The 25,724-nt window shown below is 34.7% G+C and overlaps 1 protein-coding gene across 2 annotated transcripts in view; it reads right to left on the bottom strand.

The window, feature by feature from the left end:
* The window catches only part of DGKI (diacylglycerol kinase iota), a 565,471-nt gene that overhangs the window by 195,763 nt on the left and 343,984 nt on the right, over window positions 1–25,724 (bottom strand). For both annotated transcript variants that reach the window (XM_051961507.1, XM_051961508.1), the window contains exons 20-21: window positions 11,914–12,113; window positions 4,352–4,414 (exon numbers count right to left, since the gene is read on the bottom strand). In XM_051961507.1, the coding sequence (XP_051817467.1) occupies window positions 4,352–4,414; window positions 11,914–12,113 (263 nt within the window). The remainder of the gene's footprint in view (window positions 1–4,351; window positions 4,415–11,913; window positions 12,114–25,724) is intronic.

The raw sequence follows: 25,724 nt of genomic DNA, 5'->3' as shown, positions 1-25,724 counted from the left end.
TATATTAAATTCCAGACTCAGATACAAGTTACCTAATTTCTTAACCTAATATTACTTATTTATATTTATAATATTATCATCCATTAATTATTTATTAATTAGCTGAGCAACTTCTCCACAGTTGTTGGGAAGATTAAGAGGGATGATATCTGGAAAGCACACAGCACAGTGCCTGGGATATAATAGGTGCTTAATAAGTATGCTTCACTTAACAAATACTTGTTTTCCCCTACATGCTAGATGGGCTTTAGATGATATGACTAATAAGACAGCAAGATTTGACCCTGAGTTTCTTAAATGGAGCTCAGTATCTTTCTACTGGGCCATATTTCTGGCACAAAAGTTAGAAGTAAATATTCATCCTATTTTCATGCTAATCTTTTGACATATGGAACATATGATGCCTAAGATTGTTTCTCAGCCTACACAGACATGATTAATCTTTTAAAATAACAATTTTAGGAAACAACTTGAGATTCATTTTTATGTCAAAGGTAGGGCAGTCATTTTACTTTTACATAATTATGTGCACATAACTATATAACAATCTTTTAAAATGAAATTTTGAAATTATGAAAAATAGAAAATATTAAGTTTCATATTGCTCCTCAGAGATTAAAGCAATCAGGAAAAATAGAAGAGGCATAAATGCAAGCATACCCACTTCTGAGAAACCCTATTACAGGTTAAATCCTCATTCCATCCGAAGGAACTTTGAATCAGAAAAAAATTAAGGATTATTATCCCCATTAGCTGGGAATGTGATGCAGAGGATTTACTGGTAATGGTTTTTGAATGCTAAAACCTCTTACATTTGGAACACTAACTCTAAAGCTTAATTCAAATCATCTTTCATTTCCAAACTTACTTTCAAAAAGATGTGAGGGGGAAGTAGAGAGTTGGTAATAATACAGGGTGTCTCAACAGTCTTAGTGCTTTAATCACTTAAAACTGCACTAAGACTCTAGGACCCCTATTTTTATGTAAGGGTCAAGAACCTTAGAGAAGCCACAGGAATCATGATCTTAAGGTTTCTGCCCACCCTCAGTGTTGTTAAGGTAATTTTAAGTGGCATTTAGGATAATTTACATGGCATTGTTACTAGGGGCACTGCTAAAGGATTGAAAGGATGTTATTCACTTTAACCTAAATATCAAGTTAACCAATGATGAATTACTGCTTGGAATAGAAGTGGGGAATTACAGGAGTGTCTAATAAAAAAAAAATATAGACCTTATGAGATTTTTTTTCTGCTCAGGAAAAGAGGAAACCCAGTTATCAGATAATAGCAGTGAAGAAGTGGCTACCTAGGGTGTTGGGGTGGTTGGGCTGGTTGGGCAGGAGAAATGGAATTCCAATAAAGCCCAACTGGGAGATGTTAGCCATGAGAGCTCCTGTAGCGGCTGTGCATCCCTAAGATTATGAACTATTCAAGGGAGCTTCCTGTTCCTAACAGTGATGAGATGATCTGTGGGAAATCATTCCCCTTTAAGGATAGCAATATCTTCCCCCTAGTATCTTATTTTCTATTTTTACCAATTAAAAAGCATTGTATTTGATGTGTGGTTGGTAGAGAATGTACTAAATGTGAGCTAGAACCCTGTTTATATAATTATGATAGATCAAAACACCCCACAATGAACCTAGAGAGAGCAAGGGATCCCACCTCCTTCTCTACAACTTTCCTACTTGCTTCAATCCTCTGCAACTTGGGCTGCTTCTTCCCCATGAGGTTTCCTCAACTCTACTTTGTATTTCATAGTTATGCTTCATAGTCACTGGACTAATATGTTTTGTTATTCTGTAACTTTTAAAATAAATTTCTTGTCTTTATGTAAACACAAATGTAGTTCTTCCATTGGGTTTTAGGTTTTCCAAGCCTAAAACTGCCCAGGCCTAATTTGCTTTACTAACTAAACAAACAAAATCATATTTATTAGCAGTAATGAAAGATAAAACTCCATCAGACTGGAAAAAGGAATAAAATGCCCCTCTAAATAAGTGACCCCACCTCCAAGCCCTAGCCAACAGCAGGAATATCAGTGACCTACAAAGATGATATGGATAATAACTCATTCTTTTTCTCCATCTGTGGAGATTCTGAACACAATGAGCTCTAGTTCTATTTCCTGGAAGATATCAATCATGTTGGACTTTTTTACTAATAGAAAGTACCCATACCCCAGATGTAAATTAATGTCACTATCTATGTTTGGATGTCACTTTACAATTTCAAAATGCTTTCACATACTTTTATGTCACTCAATTCTTACAACATTACTCAAAGTATTGTTATTCCCCTCACACATGACAACAACCAAAGCTCAGAGAAGTTAAATTATTTATCCAGCATCACTTTGGAACCCAAAGCTAATGTTCATTCCCTAAATTTTACTGCTTCTCCCAAGTTCTTAGTCTTCCACTAGAATTAGGCTAGGAGAAATAAATAAATAAGGGTAAATTTCTAATCTGTAGATATTAATCTGGCATATCATCAGATAGATAGTTGGAAATTAATTAGTCAAGAAGAAACAGGATTAAGGTCTGAGGAATTTATTCTTGAGCAGCATAGTAAGAAAAAAAAATCACATTGCCCTCTTCTGTTCATTTTCCTTTGTGGTTATCTTTTTACTTCTCTCCATTTTTAGAAAGGATGGAAAGAAGTAAGCATTTATTTAACATCTAATACAGTGGTTCTCAAAGTATGGTCTAGAGAATCCTGGGGATCTCTGGAATCCTTTTAGAGGATCTACAAGTTCAAAAATAGTTTTTATTTCCAATATAGTAAATATTTATAAACATAATCCAGATAAACAAAAACGCTTTGGAGATATCCTCAATAATTTTTAATAGGATAAAGATACTGAAAACAAATGTTTGAGATTCACTGATCTAATACATGTCAGGCACTGTGCTAATTAAGCACTTTATAAGTATGATCCCATTTGATTCTCACAATAACCTGAAGGGATGTTATTGTTATCCCATTTTATAAATGAGGAACCTGAGGCAGATAGAGGTTAAATGATATTCCCAGGTTCACACAACTAATAATTGTCTGAAGTTGTATTTGAGTTTAAGACTTCCTGAAGTCCATGGTTCTATGCACTGTATCTCCTAGCTGTATCTGTTTTTCTACCAGAAAATAAAACTATACCTCACCTTACCACAACTGAAAGTAAATATAAAGTAAGCTTATTGGCTTTATGAACTTTAAAGGCATATGATGTAAGTCTTTATTTTGTGGATAGACAACAGTAATGGGAAAAGGATAAATCAGAATAGGTTATTTTTTGTTTTTGTTTTTAGTCTGGGACTGATGAACTAGGTTTTTTTTTGGTTGTAATATATTGATAACTCAATTTTTATATAAGGTTCTTTTGTAATCCAACACATTTAAAAACATTCTTTTGAAAGGGGGTCCATGGACCTCATCAACCTGCCCAAAGTATAGTTTAAGAGCCCTTAATTTAACTATTGCTAAGCCTCTATGAAAATGTCCATTTGTAGTATGGATAATTAGAGAACTCCTCTCCTCCCACCTTCCCAAAAAGTATAAATATAATATTATATTGTTAACTTTGAAAAGAGGAAGCAAGAACAAATGAGATAAGATTAATATGGATCAATCCAAAAAATAAGGAAAACATCCCATTATAGTTCATAGGATCACAAAATCTTAGCAGTCATTTGGTCCAATCAAATCTGAATAGAAATTTCATCTTTAAAATTCTGACAAGCAATCGTCCAGCCCAAATCTATAAGTCAGAAAGGGAGGTTGGAGCGTTTCCCCAGAGTGATAAAATTTATAGAGTGAGGAAAGCACCATTACAGTACATACTTGGTCCCTCCAGTGGCCACAGACAGACACCTAACCACACCAGGTCTTCAGCAGTACAGAAAATCAGTGGTCACCCAGTATACACTAGGTATTTCTCTGCTCAGAAACAGGACTTCAGGTTAGCTCCTCACTTTATCCTAGGTGCAAAAATCTTAATTATGGCTCAGATACAGCCTCTTCTTGAATGCCACCAGTGATGGTAAGTTTCTTCCACCTCAAGGTAGCCCCTTCCATTTTGGAATTAACTCTAATAGTCAGAAAATTTATCTGAATATTGAAAAAAAATGTCTCTGCAACTTTCAACCGTTGCTTACAGAGAGGTTCCCTTGAATCAAATAAAATGAATAGAACATTTTATAGGCTTTGAAGAAATCTGTTCCCCTAAATCTTCTGGTCTCCAAACATTTTCAGTGCAGCAGCGCTGGAAGGATGGAAGAAAAATCCAAGGATGCAGGTAGCAGATCATTAGAGAATGGAAGAAAATTTAAAACTTAACAACCTTATACTCACATGGTGAAGGAGCCAGGGGGAGCAGAAACTCTCCTCAGATCAGTGGTTTGCACCTTATGGATACTAGAGGCAGCAGGGAATGAGCAGCGAAGACAGAGTCAGCACAACAGCGTGGACAGACAAGGAACAAGCCAGGAGAGAGAGAGAAAGACACACAAAATTTAAACAGAAATTTTATGAGTGTCTCACCAAAAGGTGAACAAAAAGAAAATGAAAATAATGTCAAGCATGGAAGGCATCCAAGAAGCAGGTGACAGAGATAAAGCCAGGGAAACAAATGGAAGGGGCTGTCTCCAAGGCCCATAAGCATTTGAGCACTGGGAGAATTAATGGTGATGCATTAAATGGAAAGGATAGTACCATGAGACCATCCATGCTAGAATGAAGGTGAAATCTGTGAGAAAAATATGGTTACCACTTCTTCCTCTTAGGGTTTCCAGGACACCAATTGAGGGATAAATACATTATACACTGGTTGGTTTGTGTAGTCAGTGCATCAAATCCCAAAAGAGTCTCTGAGGTAGCGAGGCATGAAATTTGCCCTTGGACACAGCCCCCTTAAATTCTTGGATCATACAAGAGCAGGTAATCTTCTAAGGCCAGCCTACATAAAAGGCAGTCCATTAATGCTGCAAAAATACTTTAATTGTCCTTAGGTCCATATAGAAGTCATTATCACAATTTCAGAGCAAACACCAGACAGATCAAAACATTCCCATAATTATATTTCAATTACTTCAAGGGACAGACTATTTTCATAAGATTAAAGGTTAAGAGATTTCAGGGGTCTTGGATTTCATCTGGTCCAATCCTTTAACTTTTATAGAAGAGGAATATGATTCCCAGAAAAAGTAAGCAACTATCTTCTTGAAAAGAGGTGCTCTGTGAGGAATATTTGGCTTTAAACCCTGACTCTGACACATATAATCTGTGTGCTCCTGGCCAAGCAATTTAAGATTCCAGGGCCCTGGACTACTCTCAAATACTATTACTTGCAGAGAAGATACTAAGTTGCATTGATTGGGGAAGTTTCCGCCCTATACCAAAAAAATCACAGTCCTTATCCCCATCCCCATTCCTATTGCAAGTGTTCTAGAATGAAGAGGAAGAAGAAGAGGAGAGGAGGAGGAAGAAGAGATGGTGGAGATGAAAAGAGGAAAAAGGAAAAAGCCAGAAAGAGGAGAAAATGTCAGAGAAAGGAGAAAGAGACAGAGACACAGAGACATACACACAGAGAAAGGTCTGGGATGTGAAGTCCAAAGTCCAGAGGAGACATCTCTCCCTTCATCACACCTTTTTACTCTTTTCTTAAAAGTCACTTCAGCTGGTCCTAGAGAAATAATCCTAAAGATACTGAACTATGTAATTTCTACAACTCTTAGACTTGGTAAGGACCCTAGCGATTTTATGAATTTATGTTTGAAATCTCTAATTATCCTGAACAATAGTTTAGCTATTCCAAAATAGAAATCTTGGGGAGGAGGGGGGAGAGAGATAAGAATTCACATTTACATAGTGCTTTAAAATTTGCAAAGTACTTTACTATATTATCTCATTTGTGTCTCAGAAGAGTCCAAAGAGAACAGAATGACAGGGCTTATCATTATCCCCACTTTACAGTAAAGGAAACTGAATTTAGGTTGAGAGTTTAACTAAGGCTTGAAGTGATTCTGACCAAGGTCAAACTATTGGTTAGCTGTGAGATTAGAATAATTTTTACTTCAGGAATAAGTATATTTACATAGCATCTTTTAAGGTTTGCAAAGTGCTTTACATGTATTTTGTTATCTGATCTTGACAATCATCATGTGAAGTAGGTGCATTTTATTAGACTGAGGAAGGTTAAATGACTTATCAGAATCACAAACTTTTAATGTCTGAGGCAAGATTTAAACTCCTCTCTAGATCCCAGATTCCTCACTTGTAAAATGAAACTTGAACTAAATGATCTCTCAGATTCCTTCTGGGTCTAAATTTATAATTCTTGAATCAGCTCTTCCTGACTTCAAATCTGGTACTCTATTCATTACATCATTCTACCATCCTCCCTCCTTTCTGACCCCAACTCTCATTTTCTATGGGTCCAGGAGAAGGGAGTTTGGGGAGAGGGAGATAAAAAGGGTGAAAGGAAGAGAAAGGAATAGGGAGAAGGAAAAGAAAAGAGGAAGAAGAGGAGAAAGGAGAGAGTTATAGTGAGGGAAGAAGGAGAAAGAAAAGGAGAAAAAGAGAGGGAAAGGTATAAAGAAAGGGAAAATTAGGGTTACTGAAAGCCCTATGCATTATGTTCCTGGGCTTTGTAAACTGCCATGCCTAGAGCAGACCAGATTTAAATCCATCTCACATCTCTCTGTCCTTGGCCATTAGAACAAGGTTGCCAGTGCATTCTGTGCACAAGGAGGATAAAAACCAGGTGCTCAGTTCAAAGTCCTTATTTACAAACTATGCCACAGGATAATAGAAACAGTCTTTGGAAAGGGTGAGTGTGGAAGAAGTAGTCAGCACTTCTTGTTCTCCTTTCTAATGACTGCTCTATGACATATTACAAATTGGCTCAAGTTAATAGTCAAACTTATAGGCTCTTTGTACTACAGAGTTGACTGAGCCCTTTTGGCTTTCTCTTTCCTTACCAACTGCCTTTCACAGAAAGTTCTGTAATCATAATTTATCCAGCCATCGTATTAATGGCACAGGAAAGACACTCCAGATAATGTTCTTTCCTTTTTGTGTGATACATATTTATAATAGCTGAACAAAGAAGAACTCCATGTACTAAGAAAAAGTACAGTGTGGTCCTAGATTCACTAGATAGTACACATCTCTACAGTGTGCAAATGGACTATTCAGAAGTCAAAAAGTAATTGATTTCTCTCCTTTTTCTCTTTACAAGAACAATGAATATCATCATCAAGATCCAAAAAGATGTCAAAATGTTGTATGAAGATTATAAATCTAAGCTCTCTTTATTGTTTGATGGACCCATGGGAATTCCCCAGCATGGGAATTCCCTCCATCAGTGCAGATCTAAATCTTTCCATGCCTTATAAAAACAAATAAATATAAGGTTGTATTATGATTTCAATCAACTACTTAAGCAAAAAATGAGAGACATGAAAGAAACCAGCTTAAAGACATGAAGAACCAGGAAACAATGTGATATCCCTGCCCAAAAGGTTAATATTATTTGGAGCTATGATTTGAAGACAATGCTCCTAACAAGGAAAATGATAGACTCCATATGATCTGTGTCAGCCAAACTGTATCTGAAACATCATACATACTTTGGGGCACTACATTTTAATGATGTTGACAAGCTGATGCATGATTATGGGAGAAAGTCAGAATGTTAGGGGAATTCAAAATCATACTGTGTGAGGATAATTTAAGGGCAGGAAGGTATTTCAGGGAGTTAAAAGAACGTATTGGTCAACAGTACTGTCATATTTCAGTACTGGAAGGCATGTTTTCTGAAAGAGGAGAAGGTTTAATCATGGGTCCTGAGGGCTAATCAAGGATTGGTACATATACAGAGTAAGGCAGGTTTTAGGAATTTTAGGAAGAGTATTCTAACAAGTTAAGCCATCTCAAAACTGGATGGAATACTTTTTTGAGGCAATGATCTTTTCTAACACTAAAAGTGTTCAAGCAAGAGATTTAGGCACAGTTTACCTATTCAACCATATGGTCTTCTAGAGTTCCTGCCAAATTTATATTGCTATGATTCAATAATCCTTTTTTTTTTTGTTTCATTAATTTTCCTTGGTAATCTCAGGTCATTTTCAGCTTTAGTACAGTATTCCTTTGTGTCTTCAGAATCAGTCTTGAAATCTTATGATTGCTACTGGATGATGACTTCCACTGAAGAATTTTAGGCCATGAAATCCTATCATTCTTCTGTACTCTTTGAAATCTGCTATCTCTAAAATGAAGGTGAATATAAAACTATGCTTGGCTTTGGTTTTCTCTGACACAAACTCAAAGAGAAAGTCATTTTTTCTCCTAACTTTACCCCTTCTCCATATTATATCCAATACTCTTCTTTTCCATGCCAAGGAATAATTTGTGTGTTGGTAAGAATGAAATCCAAAAGGTTCCTCCACCTTTTCAAAGGTGAAATTAACTTTAAAGCAAGTTTTTTAAAAATAGCTTCATGGTTTTGAGCTCCCATTAATACCTAAATATCTGAACTCTCCTGTCATTACTTAATAGCGCCTCTATCCTCAGTTTCTGATGTATTTCTTAATATGTTCTGTGATATATTTCTCATCTATTTTGCCCATGTAACCCGCTGATATAGTTCAATGACACAGTAGTGTCTGCTTCTGCCCCCACTAATCTTCATCAAAATTTTCTCCACAATGCTTCACTCTTCTGGCTTCTGGATTTCCTCATATACGTCTATGTTCCTGAGTATATCTTCATAATATACAATGCTAATAAATGTTTGTTGGATTATTGAATTCTAGAACTGTCTGGAAAAGGATATGACTCAAAATCAAGGATTTACAGCATTAGAAAAAAAAGATTTTTAATTAATTGGTGGATAAAATCACGGGTAGATTAAGCAGTGAGTGAAAACAGTAAAATATAAAGCATCTCTCAAAAGTAGTCTTTAATAATAATGTCTGTTTAATTATTTTCGTAAAGCATCTTGTTTCATTTGATTTTTGAAAGGAAGATCATGCTATTATTTCTATCTGGCACAAAACAAAGCTGTGATCTAAAACTATTGTAGTGTCCTTCTGGAAGTCTGGAGTCCCTTGGACGCTAAAATTGGAGCCCCCAAATTAGGGTGCCAAAATGTACTTTCTAGAGCCCCCATACTGGGGTGCCAGATTTTCTGTCTGGACTAGCTCTCTGTAGGATCTTTGGTCCAAACTTAGTCTTAGTGAAGGAGTGAAGAAAGCAGGAGATATCTTTATTTCAAGTCCCTAAATACCTTGGTATGATTACATCAAGACAACACACTAAGTATGTGTCAACTAGAGAACCATTATATCATCACATCATATTGAGCAAGTGCTAACTATAGTAGCATTACATCACCACAGCACATTGTGTAAGTGCTAACTCTAAGCACCCTGTTATTGATATGTAAATGCCTCTCTTTACTGTAAGTATACCTTGCTTCAAGTAGAACACAGGTGGTCACACCCTCCTTGACTTCGCAGGAAGAGTGAGAACACTTAGGGGAGATGGGGAGTGGAACCAGACATTGTTAGCAGGTTCCCTCTGGGCTAAAGGGTCTTATATCTTACCCAGAGCTCCTCTACTATCTACAGCCCTCTACAAACTATTTTTTCAATTATTTGGCTATAATAGAAACAACCTTATGAAATGAGAGCAGGTTACTTTGACTTCAGATCCAGTTCCTTTAAATTCAGCTTTGTGAATGCTAAATTTGCAAACAGCACAGATTCTTAACCTTTTGTCATGGACTCCTTTGGCTATTTGGTGGTGCCCTTCTTAAAGTAATGTATTTTAAGTAATTAAAGAAAATGCCATATTTCAGGTAGAGGTTAGTAAAAAATGAATTTATAATATTTTCTGCTCAAGTTCACAAAGCCCCTGAAATATAACCATATTCCCCTGAAAATTTCATGAATTCCAGGTTAACTCCTCTAAAGTTATAGTATTATCCCATTTACTATCAGTAGAAATAGAGGACAGTTTATTAATTTCTTCCTGGTAACGGTTTATATAGATGAAAAAAAAAAAAAAAAAAAAACCTGGAGGAAAAGAAGAACTATAGATAAGAAAACACACTGTATTTAATCAGAAAATCTAAGTTTAAATCTTAACTTTTCTACCTGGCACCTGTATTTGAGCTTGGCAAAATTACTAGACTTTACTAAATATAAGGCTATTGTTCCATAAATTGAATATGTTCATATTAAAATTCTTTAACCTTTATCCCTAATGATTCTTTTCTCCTATGAACTTTTCAATCTGATTCAATCCAATGATCATTTATTAGGTCCCTATCACGTGCAAGGCACTGTGCTCAGGTTCTGGGAATACAAAGACAAAACAAAAACAAAAAAAAAATTGCACAATATTGAGCATTGGATAATGCAACCTCTTTTTTGGATAATGAATAAGCTATATTCATTATTTAAAAAGAGTTTCTAATCATTAAGGTTACTGAGCAATGGAACAATTCATGGGATAGGCAATGATCCTTCTTCCTAGGAATTTTTCCCCCTAAAGAATAGCATTCTATTTCATTATCATGCTCACTTATCAATCAGTTATACACAAGATCCCCACTGACGCAAGGTGGACTTTCATTCATTTTAATATAGTTCTTGAATCATCATTGCTTTTCCCAAATGCTATTGCTGGGGAAAAGTGAGCATCACACATGGTTTTAGAAAGAAAAGGAAAATAATTGCTGGTAAGCATATATATATTGCCAATAACAGAAGGACAAAGACAGAAAGAATAATAAATAACCTCTCCAAGTAGAACCATCTTATATAGTATGAGTGCCAGAGAATTTAGGAGTTCTGAGAAGAAAGGAAAGAGGTTAAGGGAGATCCCTTACACCTCACTTTCAGAAGTAATGATAGAGGACATATACTCATTTTCATTCCAAGAATACTCATTTCTACTAATGAACTTAATCTAAAAATATAATAAAATATTGCCATGACAGAGAGATGAGTGGAATGGATCTTTTTAAATAATTGGCCCTGACTTCAGTTTCAGGATGTTTCAGGATGAGAATAAGATAGGTGTATTCACAGAGATATTCTAGGCTGAGAGAAATGGCTTTATGTAAACTCAGAGCAAATAGATTTTCTCTTATATTAAGGTATTGATAATTATTATAAAAATCAAATGTTAGCTAGAATGAGCACCACATTATTAGTTACAAAACTTTCTTTCAATTATTTTTCCCCCTTCAGATTAGCAATTCAGTCAAATGACATAGCCTTCAAATGTACTACATAAATGATGGACAAATTTGTAATAGGATAGAAGGGGCCAGGAATAGTTTTAAACATAAAGTAATATCATTTAGAGCAAGGCTTGATGGGTCATAAAATTGGGAGACATGAGGAAACTGTACCTAAAAAGGGGTGAGGAGACATAGTAAAACAGAAAAAAAATGCTAAAAATAAACTACTTCAGCATTTTGCCTACGACCAGTTCTGGATAAGATTATCTCTCTCTCTAAATAATCCAAGACTAGTAAAAACTAAGAGTGTCTCTTTGGTGAGATGGGTAGAGATTCATCTAGACTGTTTCGATAAGGATGAATAATTTGAAATTACTCTGCCCCCAAACCAAACACACTTGAACAACAAGCAAAACACCTATCATGCACAAGATAGTACTTTATACAAAAAGGGGAGTACAGGACTCTGCACAATAAAACACAGAGATGATGCATTTTCCCAAACACTATACAGCAAGGAACCACTGGGGCCCCTGGAATTTTCTTTCCTTTTTATACACACAAATAGGAAAGTCACCAATCAGTCCATGCACATGCTATGAATTTTCCTTTCTCTAAGTTCTGCCTCACAGAAGTAATTTAAAGTGAGAATATGACTCACTCATTAAGTAAAGGCATGGATGTTCTCCTCTTGCTCTTCTGCACCATGTTGGCCTGATTTCTCAGGGATATCCGAATCAGAGCAGGGGCCAACTTACAGGGTTCTCCATCCACTTGCATGGGGATAGATTTGTATGTTAGTAGCATTACCTCCCGGCACTGATGCAACCTTTCTCCATGGCCTCCAACTTGCAGGGCAGCCTACAGAAAAAAAAAAAAAAAAAAAAGAATAAAAGGAAGATAGAAATGCTATTTATGTCTTATCAATCACTCACAACAACTGGAATCTCAGTCTGGTATTTAACCAACAACTTTGATAGAAACATGTTGAAATTTGGTGCCCTCAATGCCAATAGAAAGATGCTTACACCAGCTTTATGAATGGGTTTTGTTCTTGGGTCTTGTACTTAGTAACCATGTTACCATCAATTAACTGTTTATGCTTTCTGTGCTTCAGTTTCCTCATCTATAAAAAGAAGGGATTGGACTAGATAATCTCTGAGATGCCTCCTAACTCTAACTTTCTATAACTCTAGGTTAAAACAAATCTGCCAATTCATAAACATTTGTAAGATTGCTTATAATTTCTCCTCTCTACTTTTTACTCTCCCCTATTTCTAACTACAGGACTAGATCAGAATATTAACTTGCCCATCATTACAAATTCCCATTAGAAAATCAATGGAAAGGGAATGTAGACAAGACCAAAGAAATGAAGCAAAAAATATAAATTTAGTTCTAAATGATTTTTATCTAAATTATAAAATTTTAACTTTCAAAAATATACCACATGATTGTAAATGTTGAATTTTTAACCATTGATTGGTCCTTGCTTTTCATTTGAATAGGCTTAAGCTGTTCAACCTTTACCAGTTAATTGGTAAATACTGATGGAGTGACAATGTCAAAATCGACCTATGCCAAACATAATTAGGAAAGGAAAGCTATTGCACGGATATGGACATTGTCTGGTACACTGGAAAACAAATTTTTCAGTAGTAGGGAGCAAGGGAGAGTATTTCGGTTTGCTGGAGATTTATTTTAAAGACTTTTCTCTTTCCTGATTAATTTTGGCATAGACTGATCATAAGCCTTGAAAATAGATAAGGTTCAGCAGGATGAATACAGAGAGGACTGGCGAGACTTACATGAACTGATGCTAAGTGAAATGAGCAGAACCAGGAGATCATTATATACCTCAACAATGATACTGTTTGAGGATATATTCTGATGGAAGTGGATCTCTTCGATAAAGAGAGCTAATTCAGTCTCAATTGATCAAAGATGGGCAGAAGCAGCTACACCCCACTGGGAGATGAATATAAACTGCTTACATTTTTGATTTTCTTCCCAGATTATTTATACCTTCTGAATTCAATTCTCCCTGTGCAACAAGAAAACTGTTCGGTTCTGCACACATATATTGTATCTAGGATATACTGTAACCTATTCAACATGTAAAGGACTGCTTGCTATCTGGGGGAGGGGGTGGAGGGAAGGAGGGGAAAAATCGGAACGGAAGTGAATGCAAGGGATAATGTTGTAAAAAATTACCCTGGCATGAGTTCTATCAATAAAAAGTTATTTAAAAAAATAGATAAGGTTCTGAAAGGCAGAAATACATTCCAACATATAGGAAGGCCAATGAGAATACATAGAAGAAGACAGAAGAGAAAGTATGCTAAATTTGGGCATAGCTAATAGTCCAGCTTGATTGCATTTTAGTGTCTATGAAAAGGAAATAAGATAAATCAATTCTGGAAAGGTAGGTTGGAGCCATTGTGTGACTTGGAATACCAATTCCTATAAGTAACAGGGAGTCACTGAAAATGTTTATTCTAGGACTAACATGGTCAGAGTAATAATTTTATGAATTACTGGACAGAGTACTAGATTTAGGAAAACTGAGACCAAAAATGTTTGGTGACTTCTTCAGCCATCTAATACTTAGCTGGAGTAGGAAGCAGGCAGGTAGGCAAGCAACAACTTTTATTATGTTTCATTTAGAATCTTAGATAAGTCCAAAGAATGTGCAAAAAATCACCATCCTCTGACTCAAAGACTGTAATCAGTCTGAGTCTCTGGTTCTTGAATGATTAAGAAGGTATTTTTAATTTTTTTTAAAAATTTTTAATTACATATTACTTCTTATTGATTATGTATTTCTTATGTAATTATTATTTAATAATTTATAATATATATAATAATATAATTTTATTATATTTTATTACTATGTTTATATATGTAATATAATAACAAATAATATTTCTGTTTATATATTTATTTAATATATTGATATAATATATTTATGTTACATGATACATAAATAAATATAAATAAAATTATAAAATAATATGATAATAATTAATAATAAATGTGACTAATAATTCTTATTAATTACATATTACTTCTTGGTGTTTAAGTGAATGGAGCAAATGTATAATGAGTTCAAGAAACTATTAAGCCATCTCATCAGCTACTGCAATGGAATGATATACAATTATTCAAGCTTAATGAAACACAATAAAGAGAATTTTAAAAAAACAAAAAACAAAATCTCTGCCCATTATTTCTTTTTTTTTTTTAGTTTTATGAATTTTTACAATGTTTCTTTTTTATTACTTTTTTAAATTTTTATTTATTTTATAATAACTTTTTATTGACAGAACCCATGCCAGGGTAATTTTTTACAACATTATCCCTTGCACTCACTTCTCTTCTGATTTTTCCCCTCCCTCTGTCCACCCCCTCCCCTAGATGGCAAGCAGTCCTATATATGTTAAATATGTTGCGGTATATCCTAGATACAATATATGTATGTAGAACCGAACAGTTCTCTTGTTGCACAGGGAGAATTGGATTCAGAAGGTAAAAATAACCCGGGAAGAAAAACAAAAATGCAAATAGTTTACATTCATTTCCCAGTGATCTTTCTTTGGGTGTAGCTGCTTCTGTCCATCATTGATCAATTGAAACTGAATTAGATCTTCTCTTTGTCAAAGAAATCCACTTCCATCAGAATACATCCTCATACAATATCGTTGTCAAAGTGTATAATGATCTCCTGGTTCTGCTCATTTCACTTAGCATCAATTCATGTAAGTCTCTCCAAGCCTCTCTGTATTCATCCTGCTGGTCATTTCTTACAGAACAATAATATTCCATAACATTCATATGCCAAAATTTACCCAGCCATTCTCCAATTGATGGGCATCCATTCAATTTCCAGTTTCTAGCCACTACAAACAGGGCTGCCACAAACATTTTTCTGCCCATTATTTCTGATGATGCCACAGAACCAGCAAGAATATTTTTCTGTATGTATTTATTCAGTACAATTGCTTTTCAGAAGAAAGATATATATGTATCATTTTTATTGCTCATATCTATCTTGACCCTTAGCAAAGGTCCTAATAATCAAGAATCTCATAATTATCTGTATAAAAATTATCACAAAAAGTAAGAGCATTTTGGTCTGTAAGGATGGCAGAATCATGGATTTAAAGCTAGACATGCTTAGGAAACCACTGAGTTTACATCACTAATTTTTACAAATTTGGAAACTGGGGTTCAGAAAAAACGAAGTAATTCATTTTTACCACATAGGTAGTAAGTAGTAGAGCTAGGTAGGATTCAAGCCCAGGTTCTTTGATGCCACATCTAGTGCTCTTTCTACTACCATTTTCTGGCTGATGTTATTTAATATTAGAATAAAGCAAGTGAAAGGCATCATGATATGATGGAAAACATGGTAGACTCTGAATTCTGGAAACCTGGATTCAAATCCTAGTTCTACTAGTTACTACTCATGTGAATGCAGACATTTTAAATCAAATCTAAGAATATATTTTTTTCAATATCAAGATCATTTCATATCATTTACAATTAAAGTTTACAAAATAGGTTGCACATATAAAGGAGAATTCTCTCATTCACACACTCAATCTGATCAAGTTTCTCCCATATGGATACAGACATGCTCATTTGTGTCCACTGCTTTTCAAGGAAGCCCATTTCATTTTGGGTCAACTTGATATACTAGTATGTTTTTCCTCATATCATGCCTAAATTTTCTTCTTTACCATTTCTACCCATTGCTCCTGACTCTATCCTGTGGAGCCAAGAAGAAAAGGTTTAGGCTTTTCTTGCATGAAAGCCCTTTAAATATTTGAAGCCAACAGACATTATGTATTCCTTGAGCCTTCACCTCTGCAGACTAATCACTCCAATTTTCAGTAGTGGATTTTCATATGGCACAAACTCAAATTCCCTCAATTTCCTGGCTGCCCTACTCTGGATGTTCTCCAACTAATCAGTGTCTTTTCTAAAACCTGATGCCTGGATCTGAACACAACACTTCAGATGTGGTCTGGCAAAAGAAGAAGGAATTGAAATTGCCTTCTCCTTATTTCTGGAAGTTATGCCTCTTTCAATAAAACCTATGATTACTTCAACTTTCTTGATCACTCTATATTATACACTATTGACTCATGTTAAGCTAATGTTCCACAAAAATCCCCAAGTTAAAAAAAAAAAAAAAAAAACTACTCTCTCCATGCTTCCTCTATCTTGTACTTGTCATTTTTTGAACCCAAGTGTAATTAATATTCTATATTTATGGATAGGGAATAAACCTGAGATTTTATTGATACAGGAAATGCTTGGGTGAGGAAACTCCCTCTACCAAGGCAAGTTAGGTATATCTCTACAACTCATGGAATAAAGGAATTCTCTATAGCAATGAGAGGTTAAATAATGCACCTAAAATCATTATTTATCAGAGGTAGGACTTTAATCCAGATTTTCTTGACTTGATTAAGTCTGTCTCCCTCTCAGTTATACCAAATTGCATCTTTATTGATGTTCACTTCATGAGATTTGACCCCACATTCTAGCCTGCCAAGACATATTTTTATTTATTTATTTATTTGGGAAATCACAATTTTTATTTTTTTAATAACTTTTTATTGACAGAACCCATGCCAGAGTAATTTTTTACAACATTATTCCTTGCACGTACTTCTGTTCTGATTTTTCCCCTCCCTCCCTCCACCCCCTCCCCCAGATGGCAAGCAGTCCTTTACATGTTAAATAGGTTACAGTATATCCTAGATACAATATATGTGTGCAGAACCGAACAGTTTTCTTGTTGTACAGGGAGAACTGGATTCAGAAGATATAAATAACCCGAGAAGAAAAACAAAAATGCAAGCAGTTTATATTCATTTCCCAGTGTTCTTTCTTTGGGTGTAGCTGCTTCTGTCTATCCTTCATCAATTGAAACTGAATTAGCTCTCTTTATCGAAGAGATCCACTTCATCGGAATACATCCTCAAACAGTATCGTTGTTGAGGTATATAATGATCTCCTGGTTCTGCTCATTTCACTTAGTATCAGTCCAAGACATATTTTTGAATGCTGATTGTGAAGCATTATTTTAATGATTCTTTCCATTTCAGTCACCAAAAACATAAGGATATTATCTCTTCGTTTTATCCAAATCAATGATAGTCCAATCACCTCATTTGAAAGATGAGGAAATTAAAAGCCAGAGAGGATGACAGGTAGTAAACAATGAAGCCAGAATTCAAATGCATGCCCTCTATCTTCAAATTCAGCTTTATTTCTACCTTATCATCTGCCATAGTATTGTGAGTACAGAATAGTAGCGAAGAATTGATCTAACTTAATGTCATGGTATTTGCCATCCTGAACTGTGTACATTCTGAAATCCAGAGAAAACATTAAACATTGATAAGAATCCCCATAGGCATAATGAGGGTTGATCCTGATGTGAATCAGATGTATTCAAAAGCTTTACAGTGACAATTATAAAAAGCAATTTAATACTAGGTTTGCCCAAGATTAAGGTCAGGTAGAAATTACTTATCCATTGATCTTGCATGGATAATAATATTTGCATAGTGGGAGTGTTTTTCTGATTACTTATCTTCCCTCTTATTCCAGAAACTCTCTTTACAGATTCATTTTTTTTTCCTTTTGAATCTCTAGCATTCCTTCTAACCATCTAATACTTTCTTTTAACCTATCTGTTCTCTTTTATTTACCACTTATTGTTTCACTTAAAATATGACATACTTGTCTCCATGTTATTTTTGTCTGCTTTCTCACATAAATTTATGGGTTTGTGGAGATAAATCTAGTTGATTAATTATGTAAGCAATAAAAAAAATGTAACAGTTTGTGTTTATTTTGCACTTTAAGATTTACAAAGCTTTTTTTTTTTTTTTACATTTGATCCTCACAACATATTTAGAAGTAGTTATAATAAGTAGCATCCATTTTACAGATGAGGAAAGGTCAGAGACAGCTCAGAGACATCACACTGGAATATAGTGTCAGAGGCAGGATCTCTCTCTCTCTCTCTCTCTCTCTCTCTCTGTGTGTATGTGTATATATATATGTGTGTGTGTATTATATATAGTATGTATGTGTCTACTTATGTATATACAGAATTATATGTAATATCTGTAAAAAAAAAAAAAAACCTTTAAATTGCATAAACTTTTGTTAAATTATCATCTTCCCCTTGGCTTATGTGATCACTTCAGAGACATTTTATCTTTATTTATGGTGACCTCCAATTTCCAACAAATCCTAGTATTTTAGCTTTGAAATTTTCAGTCTTTTGTTCTACTGAGCATAGCAAATACCCAGAGAAGTCTATCACAAAGTCAACAATTATTTAGTCAAACTCATTGCAAAAAGAATTTTTTTGATGAAATTTTTGTTAAAAATATGACTTATCTGTCTATGTATACATAGATATACATATGTAAGTATATGTATATGTTTATATTTATATTTACATGTAAATTACACATTTAATCAGCAAGCATTTATCTGCCCAAACTCATATTTAAATCTACAAGAGAAAGCAGACAAAAACTGAAATTTCAGACTCTTTTTAAAAGCAGGGAGTATCTATCTATGTAGGTATTAAATAATAATTTATTTAATGGATTAATTAATTTGGGTTTAATTAAAAGGAGCAAGTGGCATTAAGTGATTTTCAATGCAACACAAGTGGTAATTTATATCTCCATAGTACTCTTCCTCACCAGAAAATTACTTAATCTGATCAGATAACCATATCACTTCAACAACTGTACTACAACACAACTGCAGTTAGTCTGATTGATTGGTTTACAGTCTCCGTGCTTAACTAATGTGAACTAATAGATATAAGAGAATATTCTCACAAGTGAAGACAAAAATGGAACTTAGTCTAATTAAATATAAAACTGAATATCAGAAATGGTCTAAACCTTCATTAGTGGATGCAACCAAGTGAAACTGTATGTAGCCTTTTAAGAGTTCAGGAGTTATAGAATCAGCTACTGATTGCCCAGTAAACAAGGATAAGGACTTTTTAATGGAGAATCCCACTACCAGGAAGATCCCTCAGGAAGGACTAATGAAAGACAAAACCTAATCAGGCTCTGGTTATCCAGGAGATCTGGATCTTGTTATTTGCTCAGACAGTGAAGGCCTTAGATGAATCTCAAATTTCATGAAGATCTAACCAGCAGTTCCACAAAATTATCTATCTCCTTAAAGAGCATAAGGAATATGATGGGTTATAGTTCTGTTTCTGTCTTTGGGAATGCCTACTTCCCAATACTTTTTTGGATTAAGCATAATTCATGGTGGAGGAAAAAAAGTACTTTCCTAAATTTACCTATATTGTACATTACGTACTCTTTTCAAGAAGAAATTGGAATCCCAGGAAGCCTCAATCTACCCAACTGGACACAAATTCAGGGTGCTTACTTTTGTGTGTTGCCTCAGTTTTTCAGTCATTCCTACATATATTAAATGAAGTTTCACCCATGAGAGTATGCTGAGGATATATATTCAAAAACCCAAAACATACCTGAACCATAAAACCCTACTTAGCTACATTGACTTATACCCTACTGGTAATGACTCATACTTCTACCACTTGTTTTTTATGGAAAGCAATTACTAATTGCTTTCTATAATTTCACAGACTTTGTCCTCTGTTATACTCTACCATAAACACACCAGGGGTCAGCTTCAAAGCAATTTATAATCCTGATTACCAGCATCCTGTAGCTTTCTTACAGCCTGGGGGGTATTAACTAATTACAAGCAGCAACAGGGTCAATGCCTCTTTTGCTTTTCATACACAAGACAGTCTTCTTCCAAGAGTATAATGTTTGGAATAACCATCTGTTCTTTCTGCCTCACACCTTATCTACTAACCAGATCCCTATCTGTTAAAATTCCTGCTCCACACCCTAATTCTTCTAGAACTGGCATGCTATCTCCTTCAACCATAACATTAATAAATAGGATTCAATTCTTATTCCTTATGCGTCTAGCTACAACATACCACCAGACTAGGATGATATTAGATATCCCATCAGCACCTTGCACTTATCATGTGCAAACTTAAATTCATCATTTACTCCCAAAAAACATCCTTTGTATTCTATTTTCTATTCATATTTCCACTTTCTCCTTGATCTCTTTTAAGCTTGTAATAATGAATTATCTTTGGTTTGTTTTCTTCTCTGTTTCTCCATTCATATAGTGCCAAATTCACCATTTTTTCATATGTGCTTTCTCTTTTCCATGCCCACTACTATCACCCCAATTCAGGCCCTCAAGTTTTCTTACCTAGACTATGAGAATTGCCTCCTAATTGGTTCTTCTCCCTCCTGTCTTCCCTCTCAATTTATTCCCTTTCAAGATAGAAGCTTAAGCAACGTTCCCATGGATAGATATGACCATTATTACCTAACTCAAAAAATCTAGCAATTCCCCACTATTTACTAAATAATAACTGTCATTGACTGTAGCATTCAAAGATATGTTGTGAATGTAGTCTACCTATATACAAGCTTACCTCATAATACTTCCATTTATGTATTCCATATTCCAAAGACTATTCCATCCCATCCCTTGTTCTCATCCTACCCTTTCTCATCTCATCTACCTCCATATCCCCCCAAAAAGTTTTCTCTCACTGAAAATCCTTACATTTAAGGGCCAACTCAGATTGCACCACTATCATGAAGTTTTCTCTGCATTCCCTCCATCTCAGGTGAAAATGCTCTCTCTCAATGAAAATTACTTATACTATCTTTGTTTCACTCCCATCCAGTTATTTCACTGTCCCTTGCATCAAAATCACCTGTGAAGTTGCCCTTCCTTTTTTCTCTCCTCTCCCTCATTAGACTGTGATTTCCTGGAAAGGTGGGTATGGAGAATAAGTAGTACAACAGAATGAATAGAATTCTGACTTGGAATCAGAAAAACTTGGTTTTAAATTCAATTTCTTACATTTACCAAGTCATTTAACCTCTATCAACCTTGGTTTCTTCATCTATAAAATTATTTTTAATAAATAAATTAATAAATAATAAATTAATAAAATTTAATAAATAAATAAATCAATGAACTTATTATTAAAGGATTTTAGAGGATTGTAGGATCTTCATAGGATAATGTGGATCAAATGAGAAAAAGCATTTAGAGAATTTGAAAAAGTTCGAAGCAACATTAGAATGTTAGTGATTACAAATATGTATTTATACATCCACAGATCATAGCAAAATATATGCAAATATATTATATGTATGTATAATATATATATGTAAATATAAAGACTTGTTACATTGAGTTGAATATCACCTATCACCTGGAAAAGCAACTTGCACCCTCTGATGGACCTCATTAGCAATGACCACCTTTCTTGCTGGGTGCCAGAATCCTTAAGCATCATATTCCTTAACCTGTCTGTAAAGACAGGCCTTTAGTCTGCTGCTGAGGCTCACTGACACCCACTTCCTGGCTGCTTGGACTGCCTCCTGTTGTCTGATGCTGAGACCTGCTCACCTGTCAGATTCATTCCAGTGAGCCCATCTCATTTCCATATTCTGGTCATTGCCTGACAAGTAGACAGTTCTTAGTGCTGCTGACCAAGCTCTAGTTCAGTTTTGTGCATTTGGAAAAAAAAAATCAAATAACAATCTGGTTTGTGGCTAGGATTTGTTGACATTTTTAAGAGTTTTACTTTGATGTTTATTGTAGTGAATCTAAGACAGGCATAGTAGTATTGTCATTGTTTTTTCAAAGGTCTCACAGGACATGGACCAAGGTCACAGAGGATTAGAGGGCATGCATGAACTGAATCTTCATCCTTGGAAGGAATATACACAGCAGTGAGACTTCAGAACCACTGAAGCATCAAAACGTTCGGTATATATTATACTTTAAATGTGAACAAAATGCATTCAAGCTAGTAAATAAGTGCATATTTAAACCTCATAAAACTAATATCTCTTGATTCTTATACTCCATCTTTGTTGCCTATAGATATCCTCTGTAAATGGCAGAGGTAATAGAGTTAGCCACTTTAAACAATAGAGAGAACAAGAACAGAGCAGAAGACAGAGGGTTCTGCTTAAAACTGACTTGGTCTGACCAATTTGGAATACTGGATCCATTTGTAGATGTTTTCTTATGTGAAGGATGCTGTCAACCTGGATTGCATCCAGAAAAATGTAACCCATGATGGTAAAGTGAATCAAAATCATGTTATAAGAGGACTGACTAGTTGAAAAAACTGAGGAAGTTTAGCTTGGAGAAGAGTAAATCCACCTTTGTTTTCTGTTTTGTCTCCAAGGAAAAACAAAGGACCAAAAGGCAGAAGTTACAAATAAGCACAGACTTTCTCAATGGAAGGAAGAACTTTCTAACAATTAGGATTGAACAAGATGAGGTGAGATCTCTCAAGACAGTTGTGAAAATCGAGTAAGGCTTCATCTACTTCAGAGCTGGAGTAGGCCTGAAGGTCTTTGAGTATTGATTCAAAGGCATACTTAAATTTCCCTTTCCTGCTATACTCCCATAACATCATTTCCTCCCTATTTCAATCAAATATGGGCAACTATGTACTTATTGGTCAAATTCAATTTCTTGGGTAGTTCCTGTGTTTAGAATGTAAGACCCTCAGCTAGAGATCTCTCCAGCTTTTTTTGTTTGTTTCTGAGCCACACAGAATTTAGGAAGGAAGGAAGGATGAAAGGAGAGAAAATTCCCTATCAATGGAAATATTCAAGTCAAAGCATTGCTTCTTGGGGACTTAATCTTTGATAAGGAATTGACCTAGATAGCCCATAAGGAGCCTTTCAAATTTTATATTCTATAATTTTATGAAATGACATGTTTCATCCATTCCTACCTTACTTCTATGAGGAGATGAAGATGCTTAAGAGGGCCAAAAGCACTCATACTTGGAGGGAGGAATTTGGAAGAGAAGGAAAAAATGTCTGTAAGGAGGACTAGCATTATTTCAGAAGGATCATGAACACATATAACCTTATCTTTCAATGGATATATGATCTAATTCATGTGGGGTTCCTGTACAGTGGTAGAGCCCAATCCCTATATGCCTTTTTATCCTATGTGATTCTTATTCAACATGCTAAAGGCTGTCCTCTAGGTATTTTTATATTTTGGGGATAGCAATACAATCCCCAAGCTGTCCCTCTGAGAACTCCATCAAAGTTACTGTCTATTGTTAATTATCACAACATCAGGCTATTTCCTTTACTAATCAGAGGGCTAGTCAAATTCAAGTACTCCTCCTGATACTTATCAGCTTGTGATGTTGAGCAACCCACTTATCCTCTCAGTCAGGGCTCCCAGATAAATCTCTAAGGCTAAGCTACAGAACTACAGTAGTGCAAGTTCTCTGTTTTCCTTATCTCAGACATATTGAAATTTGGACCAAACCAATAAAAAAAGTCTTTAAAAAAAGCTCATCATTAAAAAAATAATTATGTGCCTAGTCATGTATACTATGTACATATCCACCGACTTTTAAGTCACACAAAATATCTGAAATCTGTCATATTGCAAGATTCACAACTGTAGTGCATCACCTAAGGACATTGATTTTTATTAAAATGATTTGGTTTTGCTTCTAAATTTTTTTTATTTTAATTTTTTTCTCGTAGCAGATTAGAAACTTTAAAAGATTGCATAATGTTCTATATGTAAATCAACCCACTTTCTTTCTGCTATTCAATGCTAAGTCCAGTTCATTATCCAATCACAGTATTTAGCCAATATATTCTGTACTAATGTATTATTTGGCAGGCTATACTACCAACATAATGCTTTTAATTGGAATAGAGGCATTTTTAATTCCTTTCATTTAGCAATAAATGATAGATTAAAGAAATAGATAGAAAATAGATATTATTTTTTTTCTCATTTCCTTGGTACCTAAAGGTGCCCGAGATACCTGTTTTTAAAATTTTGGGTTTTTTCTGTACATTTACTTACATTTTACTTCTCTTCACATTCTCTGTAATCTAGTGACACTGACCTCCCTGCTATTCCACACATACAATATACTCCATCTCCTGACTATGAGCATTCTTGCTCTCCATCCACCAAGCTGTAAACCCTCCCCCTCTTCATCACCAATTCTTTACGTCCTTAGCTTCCTCCAAGTTTTAGCTATCAAATCTCATCTTCTGCAAGAAGCCCAGGCAAGGAAAACTACCAGAAAGGGCTTTCTGACCCACTTTCCTACCTCTTAGCCACAATGCATAGCCTTTAGCTTCCAATGTATAAGCATATATTTGACAATTTTTCTACTGTACTTGAAGAAAACTGGGCTAAGTCTTCCAGTCCATACAATTTAAAAATAGTTATTGTTTATTACTGAGGAGACTTACATCTAAGTGGTTTATCTTCTGCAGGTAGAAAATTTCAGTTCCAAGATGTCTTCAATATCATTCTTTCCCCATTTACAACCTTTCTTTTAAAAGCATCCACAAATACATAAAGACCTATGTCATATTTTCAATTCCCAATTTCAATGCCCAAAAAAAGTGAGCATTTTCCTCAAAATTTTCATAAACAGAAGGAAAATCTTTGATTTTGTTGTTGGGGAATACCAGCGGGAGCGTGAGGAGGGAAAAGTGATAAGAAATCAAATCTTTAGGCTAAATCTCATACTGAGCTGTCTCAAAAAATTTCAAAATGTATCACTGAAGAAAGAGACCTCTCAGCTACAGTGATGGGCATCAGCGAACTGAATTGTGATAAGAAGAAATACAAATTTCAGGGTCTGATTATCTGATTATGAGCTTACTAAAAAACTAGGGAAAATAATCTTAATTTGTAAGGGATTCAATTCAATTAGAAAAAAAAAAACCGAGGCTGTCTCTTTTCAATATTCTGGATAATAAGTAATTATTTGAAAAGGAATATTCTTTCCCCAAAAGTCTAGTACTATTAAAACATCTCATAAGGAATAATCCTGGATTGTCCTGGTCTTTGTCCTTTGCTTTAGTCAGTAGGGAAAATACAAAAGTATCCTTAGTATTCTATATCCATAAGCTTAAACTGTTTTTACTTATTTTAAGCCTTTTCCATTTCCACACTGAATTACTGTGAAATAAATTCATTTATAAAGGGTATTAAACTACTAGGTATGTTTGGGCAAGAAAGGAAGAAGGAAATTATGTGGCAGCTATTTTTGAAAGAAAAAGCATGTATTAATATACTTCTCTGCTTAAATATTATCAACAGATGTTTAAAGGTTTTTTTAAATTGCCATATCAAAAACAAAAAAAAGCATTTGAAATTTCCAGAGCATCTAATAATTTTTGAGAAATTCAGAGAAAGAAGGGATTGAGGTTAGGAAGATTCTTTCAGCCTAAATAAAGAGAAGGAAAAATATGAGGGCATCATATAACTAAAGGGATGTGAAACACATCTGGTCTGAGTATTTAGAAATAT

This window comes from Antechinus flavipes, chromosome 5, assembly GCF_016432865.1.
Source record: "Antechinus flavipes isolate AdamAnt ecotype Samford, QLD, Australia chromosome 5, AdamAnt_v2, whole genome shotgun sequence".
Classification (NCBI taxonomy): Eukaryota; Metazoa; Chordata; class Mammalia; order Dasyuromorphia; family Dasyuridae; genus Antechinus; species Antechinus flavipes.
Note: the sequence above shows the minus strand (reverse complement) of the source record. Positions and strands in the feature narration are given on the sequence as shown.